Here is an 8,255-nt window from a genome sequence, read left to right as displayed (position 1 = left end):
TTTGACTCAATACTACTAAATGCCATTTTCAGAAAAGGAAATACAAGCACTGAAGTGACCAACAAAAATGGAGCAATTATGTAGTTTGGTATCTGCTTTATGCAGTTTGAGGCAATTTTTACAAATTCCTTTAAACACTACGAAATGGAAAGTGTGTAAGATGTAAGCTAATTTGAACCTGCTTTGCCATTATCATTTTAAGCAGTTGACAAGTTCTGATATAATCAGTGGTACAAAGGTCCCAAAGTAAAATACTAAATAGTCACTACATAAAATATCACGTTAAAATAGAGTTACACTTGGTAAGAATCCTAATTTATTAATAATTATGTGTCACTAAAGAATAAGCTGATAAAGGATTTTCTCTCACACATTTCTTGCCTCTCCCTTCCATCACACTGCTAAGCCCATGTGAGCTGAGCCTGCACTAACAGAACTGCAAGACTCAGTGCAGGAGAAGCAATCAAGGATGGAGTGACAACAAAAGCACCAGATGCCACTGATGCCTCTTCCACACTTCAGTCCTCAGGCATCACAGCAGAACAAGGAACCCTCCTGACTCCAGGGTTTCCTAGTAAAGACAGATTTGAAGAGGCACAGCCACTCTCCTAAGAGATTAAAAATAAAATGCTGATACATTCTATTGTCAAATAAACCTGTAAGATCAGAATTACATAGTGTTAGGGTATTTTACTCCAGTTATATGGTCTAGATCACATTCATTTAGCCTAGCACAAATCTCACTTAGTTAATCCCCAGGGTAAGTTCCTTTCAAACAACTTTTTAAAATGAAATGTTAATGAAGGCCCATATTTTAATCTTCTATCCCTCATTTATAAAGTGATTTTTAAATATCATTGAAAGACAGCACTTGGATAATAACAGTCCACTGCAAGGACTTCTACTGAGAAAACAAGGTGAAAAAAATAGCCCCATCCCCAAACACAGAAATTGTACCAAAAAAAAAGGCCAAATAAAGGTTTGTAACAAATTTTACTTATAGAAAAGCATCATTTTAGCATCCTTTCACAATAAAAAGGCAACATCTGTTGGACATTATAAAGACATGGTATATCAATTCAGAATGCAACAGGTAAAGCGCACCATAATATTCAGTGTAAAAGGTTTGTGACACACTATTGTATTTACCCAGTTACTCCTGGTGCCTCTTTGTGGATATTTTCTTAATTACAGGATATTTCCTCTCTGCTTCATACATGCCAAAAGTATATTTTGGAATATAAAAACATGTAAGTGTTAAAATACATTGAAATATGCCAGAAAAATCAAACCCAGGACTCATTTCTCTCTATACACAAACAGCTCTACCTTGTATATAAACTATCTGTCCCATCATTGTACTCCCCCTTATAAAAAAAGATAAAAAAATGTCTTGATGCAGAAAATTTTTCCATCTTCTCACTTCTGCATTCATGCAATTTCATGATCAGGTTTCCTTTTCCAAATACTAAGATGTAAAATTAACAGTTACTTTTCCTGGGGCTTTTCCAACATCTTCAGTGCTAATCTTCCAACCATTAGCAAACTGTATAAGGGGGAAAAAACATATAATTTAATAATAATAACAACAATCTGTCAATTCCTTTTCAGGTACTTCATCCAAGTGATGGATGGGAACAAAAATAATACACAAAATATCATTCACTCCATCTGAGTTTAATTAAGTGAATAAGAAATCACACACAGGAGGTTAAAGAAAAAGTATTGTACCTGACACCAGCAATTAGCCCTGCAGGCATGAATTTTCTGGAGTGGTAAAATCTTGTTCCCATGACAGCAGACAGTGCTCCAGAAGTAACTTAAATGAGAGATTGTACAGTCCAGTCAGCAGAGATGCATGTGTGGGAGAAACATAATTAAAAACTAACAGAACAGGGAGTAGTAGCAGCATCAATAAAAAGAGAAACAGGGTTACTTCACTTAATGGACAAAGAGAGTCAATAAATTGTGTAAATTTTAAAATGCCTCCGTTTGTAAAGAGTAAGTATTCTATATAAAGTTCAAGCAGACAGTGCACTCAATATCCTCCTGCACATACTTCTCAAATTTGTTTTTCAAAATGTGCTCTTTTTGAGACTGGAAATAATTTATGATACACTGCTCTAGAACTCACTCCTTCCACACACAGGCAAATCACTAAACTTGCGCACATATTTCCCTCACTTCTCAAAAAAAGGAGAGAGCATTTGTCTAACTTGTAGTAATCATGTCTAATATGTAGCATCATGTTTAATTTGTAGTAATGTTCTGAGAATTAACTAATCTGTTTTCTAAAGACTTCAAAAGGGAAGTGTGCTAAGCATTACCAAGGTGAGAATTAATTGTCCCTGACCACTGGACACAGAGACAGGAGCCAGGTAGTTTCACTGACTCAGTAAGATAGAAAGGACAGCCCCTGGAACATGGTATCTCAAATACAGACTGAATGCTAAAAAACTGTAAGGAAAACATACACTGATGGAATCCTTATCCTTAGTATGCACCTGCTACCCAGTGGTAACAGCTACACACATGTTTCAACAACGTCCTAGCCATGACATCCTTCCTACCTAACACCAAGCGAAATATTGTCACTGAACACTTACTAATCTCACATAATGAGATATGTAAGAGACTGGGACCATAGTCCAGCACACAATAAAACAAAAATATTTCAGTATTAAAATGCTTCAAGCTCTAATTAGTAGCCTGTCTTCAAAATATGCACACCTCAAAATGAAATTTTGTTTCAAACAGCAGCAGAACACATCTTCTTGAAAAACTTTGAGGCATGAAGAGGAAGAGACTCCATATGCTACTGAGCTACAGAAATGTATCTGTCTCACATTTGGGAAAACACTTGACCTCACACTTTTTCAGCTTGCTGTATCAGCAGTTTATTATGTTATTAAGGCTTGACCATGCACAGCTTTTGGCCTGGCCAGTGGAAGTGGATTGCCTGTAAACAAAGGTGAAGTGCAGAGAAAAGCTGGGCATTCCCCTTTGACTTCTGACTTGCACATGTCAAAGAGCCAGATGCTCTGTCACTGCTTCAGAGGAAAAATGCTGTAGTCAGTGGTGGCTCTTTCAACACTGACTAAGCAGTAACTCTCCACAGTTACCTTCTAAATCAGGGGAAGGGAAGCTCCAATTCTGAGAAGGAAGAAACAGCATTACTGAAGCTTGCTTCTTTCTAAAATCTCCCCAGGCATCAACCCCTTTGTAATTTCACATGTTTGTCATTTATAAAAATAAGCCAATCACAATCTCTGCCATTTTCTGTGATAATAAAATAGTCTGCTAGGGGTATGGTCAGTCTGAAGGGGAATCCCACTTCCCAAAATGCTATAGCCTCCTGCAGGATGCTCAAAGTACAAGGTTCCAGGCAAAAATAGGTCAGAAATCCATTTATTAGCACTTCCCTTGCACTGTGATCCTTCAAACACATCAGTATGAGACAGATCCACGTTGGCAGCCACCAGTTCAGTTAAGTTTAGACAGCACTGAAGTTAGATTTGTAACACTATCTGTGTTTAACTCTTCTGCAAAGACTTTTAGGTACTAATTTTAAATATATAGGGTAAATATAATCATTTTCAAATAAAATTTTAAATTACTTACTCAGAGAAACCCAAATGTTATTTGGATTCTGTGAGACCTGATAAGCACCCAGTCCAGCCAAACTCCCAAAGAAAAGGCCAGCAGCTAGTGATGGAACACTACCTGAATAAATAGAAGATAATGCATTTCTTAGAAACTTAAAGATTACCTTGGTCAGCAGCTTAACTATTTTGTAAAACACCAAAAATTATAAAAATAAAAAAAAATATGGGCATTCATCATTCATTGACATAAAGAAGATTAGAGAAGGGGGTTTTTAAGATATTGAGAACATGCTGATCAGCACAAAGAACCACTTCAATTACTCTTGCATAAGATACATACAGAATTAGTATTTAGTTCTCCAACAGCAAAGCCATTAATACATCCATGATTGAAAGAACAGTGAGAAAAGCAAAAGAATTGGTGTTTCCCTTGCACAAACCAAAGCATGTTGCTTCAAAACAGTTTTATGAAAATTCTTCAAGAGGCAGTAAAATAGAATGACTAAATTGTAAGAATTTAAGATCAGAAAAAAGAACGTGTGAGTGGAATTGGGCAGGAGGGCATTCAAAGAATTGCCAAGGAGCAGGGCGTAGCTGAACAAGAGAGGTAATATCTCCTAAGTACACCTGAGATTTGATCCAAAGGTAGCTGCAGCCTTTGGAAAAAGGTTCCCTGAATGCACCTCAACTTTGAATCAGGTCCTTAATATAAATGATAATCCCAAGCTACCAGAAAATAAAGGATACCACATCTAAATTGGTGATTTATAGAGTATATCAAGTAATGAAGTAGCATGATCACTGTGAGTGGTGAATGCCCTCCATAAGGCCAACAGAGGATTAAGGACTTAATGCTACTGAAGGTGGTTCTTTATACATTCAATTTCTGAGGTCACCTTTCAAAGACTTGAGATTGAAAAACTAAGTTGATAAAGATCTTCTCTCAATGTTAAAGGAGGACTGCATATTGCTTCCAGAAAGTAATCATTTTTCAATCATCAACAAGGTTGCTGTAATATTGCTTTGTATCCTGCTTATGGTATAAAAAGCAAGATACAAAGATGATTGAAAGCACCTGATATACTTGCCATGTGCAAGGAAAAGGTGCACACTCTACTAGGTGGCTGCTTTGCACAGAATATGAGTTTAAAATAAATCTGTGGGAGCTACAATGCTTTCCACAAGCCTGGGAGCTAAGAAACAACCATAATTTCCTTGAATTTTACCTCAAGGCATTGTTTAAGTAGATATGACACATACACTTCTAGGACAACCACATCACCTCTGGCTCAAGAAGTTCCTACATCTCAATACACAGGGATCCAGAGAACTTGCTAAATGAAGACAGAAAAATAAATCACTCACTCACTCACTCACTCACTTACTCACTCACTCACTCACTCACCCTTTGATTGCCATGTTCTCATACTGCTCCAAAGGCACCTACTACTGCCCCGTCTGTGTGGGTAGATCTGGTTGTAAAACAACAGATCAAATCAACTTAGTTCTATGCATGAAAGTTCCATTTTCTTTTGGTTTCCCCAAGTTATAATAAGGATATAATAGCTCCTTTGTATGGTTGGTTTTTTTTTCTCTCTCCAGCAGTTACCATAAGAGTTTCTGTTCCCCTTCAATAATCCTGTGACCTGGATTCCCTTGCCTGAACATAACCACGTCCTCCCAATAGGGTTCCAAAGGACAAAAAAGACACCCATCATTTCATAATGGCCTTGGAGAAATACAGATGCAATGAGTTATTTAAGTTCTCAGTATTGTTCCTTCTGTCCTAAACTCCACTCACAACACTCACAACAAAGGATAAATCTAGGCCAATGGAAAACAGACTGGAATAGGCACTATCATCTGTCTAGTCAAATGCATTGGTTAGAGTCTTACTGAATTCAGCCATGTCCCTTCCTATCATAAAAACTAAGACGGCTTAGGGATTTTCAAAGCTGTAACAGACAGTGTTGCAGCAGAAATGAATCCACAGTTCTGTCTGGAGGAGGGCAAACTCAGAAAAAGGGCAGGAAATGAAAGCAGTAGGTCAGAGGGTAAGCTTATGATGCAGAGCCCAGAAGAGAAACAAGTTTAAGGACTGATTTGCACTGCTCAGCTCTTCTTGGAGAAAAGATAGTTCTGAAAGCTCTCTGCAGCTTGCAGTATACTGTTATCATCAAAGATTAAAACAGGAATAAATCTCTTAAGGAGGAAAAGTAGTGATTTATGTCACTTGAAGATATAGAACACTTACAGAATGCTTGTATTTTAAACAGCAAAGAAAAAGCCTTTCTGAAGCAAACTTATGACAGTTCACCCAAAGACCACAGAGCAGATATCAGCATCCTCCAGAAGGCAGATTATGGCCTTATCAGCCCAAAGCACCAGCTCAACTCAAAATCCAGCACACCCCACCAGCAGCAAGTTATCAGCACATGGCACAAACCGATAAAATTTACATATGGGTCCACTTCGAGATTAGGAGGTTTTCGTAAAAAGCTGCCCAGCTCACACCAAGTTATTGGGGAGGGGGAGGAGGGGTTTGGGGGGGGGGGAGGAAGAGGGAGAGAGACAGAAGCACCTTTCGGCACCCTACCTGCTTTTGCATAGCCAATGATCCCCCCTGATGCCACCAGGGCGGCGTAGCCAAAGCCGAGCCAGTCCACTGCCATGCCGAACACTGGAAGAGAAAACTGGGGTGAAGCTCAGCACCTCTTAACCTTTTTCAGGGGAGGAAAAATTAAAAAAAGCAAAGCATTTTGCTATGGCAAGCTTTTCCACGAGCAAGACCCGCCTAAAGCCTCGGACCTGAGGCGAGCAGGCGGCTCTGTAGGGAAGGCAGCCCCGGGGGCACAGGGACACTGCCGCGTCCCACCTGCGCGGCCGCCCCGCTCCGCAGCAACCAGGGCGGAGCAGGCGGCGGAAGGGGAGGCCAGGCAGCCACGCACCGCCCAAAGCTTCCCTTTTCCGGCTGTTGTGGGGAAGGAAAGGAAAGCTCCAAGCGCGAAACCCAAGTAGAAACTCACCCCAGAGGCAGGGCAGGGTGAGGCCCGCAGCCAGGGGTTGCGGAGAAGGAGGCGCTGGTGTCTTTGCACCTACGTGCGGAGCTCCTGGGAATCCCCGGCACGGCGGGAGGCGAGTGTCGGGTGTGAAAAACGCCAATCACTTGTTCTTAAAATTTTAAAAGTTTAATAGTTATAAAATGGTTATAAAAATAGTAATACAATTAGAGTAATAATTTGGATAATTTGAATTAGGACAATATGAGACAATAGAACAAAGAGTTACGGACGTCCGGGTACCTTTTTTGGGCAGCACGAGCCCGAAAAAGGACACCTAACAGAGGATTAACCCTTAAAAGCAATAGCCTGTTGCTTATTCATACACTTCATACATGATGCATAAATTCCATTCAAATACAGGATTCTGTCTGGTCAGTGTCAACTTCTTCCTCTGAATCCTAACAGCGCCTTCGAGGCGGGAAGAAGTTAGTTTCTTGTGGGAAGAGGGCAATAAATTCTTTTTCTCTGAAAGATTTAGGTGTCCTCTGGCTGCTATCTCGCTGCGAGTCCTTTCTTTAAAAAAAGTATCCTACATAGCATAGTTTCTATTTTAACATTTTTTATAACCTAAAACTATATTTAACACAGTACTTAAGAGAATACAGCATTACTTTCTAACACAACACATATAATATTCATTTTAATACTTGCAAAAAGCCAATCATAAAATACATGCATTTTTCACACTGGGGATTCCCGAGCAAGCCCTGGTGCCTACAACTGAATCAGTACAGACCAGGTTTTGTGCTCCTGTTCAGTGAGGGGCAAAGCTCCTGCGGAACTTCAGCCGTGTGCACCTAATCCATCCCGGTCCTCATCCAGAAGTGGGGTTACGTGGTACAGCTGAGAATTTGGGCTTGGGTTTTGGTGTAGCATGAGCTACAATTCTGGGCAGCCTACAGGCTGCTTCCAGCTTTGATGAGTAATTTCAGTATAGCTCTTGTACGGAACACGTAGAGGATTTCTAGCACCTCCAGATGACAAACTAGTACACCAGAAAAAGCAGTCTGCTGTAGAAGTTATTCAACAGTAGGAGATGGAAAACATCTTGTAAAGAAAATGTTTGGCTTTTTTTTTTGCCTGGAAAAATGTAGAGATGACTACTGCCTACAAAGCTAAACTCTTTCTCTTTTCTGAGTGCTGAAATGGATTTTCTTCATATAAATTGATGATATTACTTGAATTGTTCCATGGATGTTTCACCATATAGAAAGAAAAAGTACTCCTGTAGCCAGATCCCTAAACTGAAGGGATTTGATTCCTCTTCATAATAGAAGGCATAAAACATGAGAGGCCTGTACTTTCTGCAAAATGCAGCTTTCTGTACTGCATTTCAGATTTTGCCATCTTTATGAATAAGCATAATGGTCAGAAAGTGGGGAGACTTTAATTCCTTTGTTGGCCTCAGTGGTTTAAGTAGGAATCTCCTCCCTCTGTGCAAAGTGCCATAACCAACACATATCTAAGCTATGGCATTATGGAAATACCATACAGATGGTATTTCCTTTTTAATTCAAGCTATGTAATAGCTATAATGTTCAGGCTTCACTGGGCTCTGCTTTGTGATCCAGCACAGGGATTTCCCAAA

At 39.7% G+C, this 8,255-nt stretch overlaps 1 protein-coding gene across 3 annotated transcripts; it reads right to left on the bottom strand.

Moving 5' to 3' along the window:
- Window positions 1-974: 974 nt before the first annotated feature.
- On the bottom strand, window positions 975-6,746 carry LOC136561859 (transmembrane protein 14C-like). 3 transcript variants are annotated; one of them, XM_066558386.1, is made up of 5 exons: window positions 6,632-6,746; window positions 6,202-6,285; window positions 3,622-3,723; window positions 1,732-1,819; window positions 975-1,546 (listed from the first exon to the last, which is right to left on the bottom strand). In XM_066558386.1, the coding sequence occupies exons 2-5, from the start codon at window positions 6,275-6,277 to the stop codon at window positions 1,489-1,491; spliced, it is 324 nt and encodes a 107-aa protein (XP_066414483.1). In that variant the 5' UTR covers window positions 6,278-6,285; window positions 6,632-6,746; the 3' UTR covers window positions 975-1,488. The 3 variants fall into 3 exon arrangements, with proteins under 3 accessions (XP_066414483.1, XP_066414469.1, XP_066414476.1); XM_066558372.1 differs by lacking the exon at window positions 6,632-6,746 and adding an exon at window positions 6,414-6,502; XM_066558379.1 differs by lacking the exon at window positions 6,632-6,746 and adding an exon at window positions 6,481-6,502.
- Between the last annotated feature and the right edge of the window lie 1,509 nt (window positions 6,747-8,255).

Source organism: Molothrus aeneus, chromosome 1, assembly GCF_037042795.1.
Source record: "Molothrus aeneus isolate 106 chromosome 1, BPBGC_Maene_1.0, whole genome shotgun sequence".
Taxonomy (NCBI): Eukaryota; Metazoa; Chordata; class Aves; order Passeriformes; family Icteridae; genus Molothrus; species Molothrus aeneus.
This window is presented reverse-complemented; position numbering and strand designations above follow the sequence as displayed.

Excerpts from the sequence above, each read along its gene's own strand:
- LOC136561859 (XM_066558386.1), bottom strand. The coding sequence starts at position 6,277 with ATGGCAGTGGACTGGCTCGGCTTTGGCTACGCCGCCCTGGTGGCATCA. Across the intron at positions 1,820-3,621 it reads TAACATTTGGGTTTCTCTGA|TTACTTCTGGAGCACTGTCT; the intron begins GTAAGTAATTTA and ends CTCTCATTTAAG. Across the intron at positions 1,547-1,731 it reads GGGCTAATTGCTGGTGTCAG|TTTGCTAATGGTTGGAAGAT; the intron begins GTACAATACTTT and ends CCCCTTATACAG.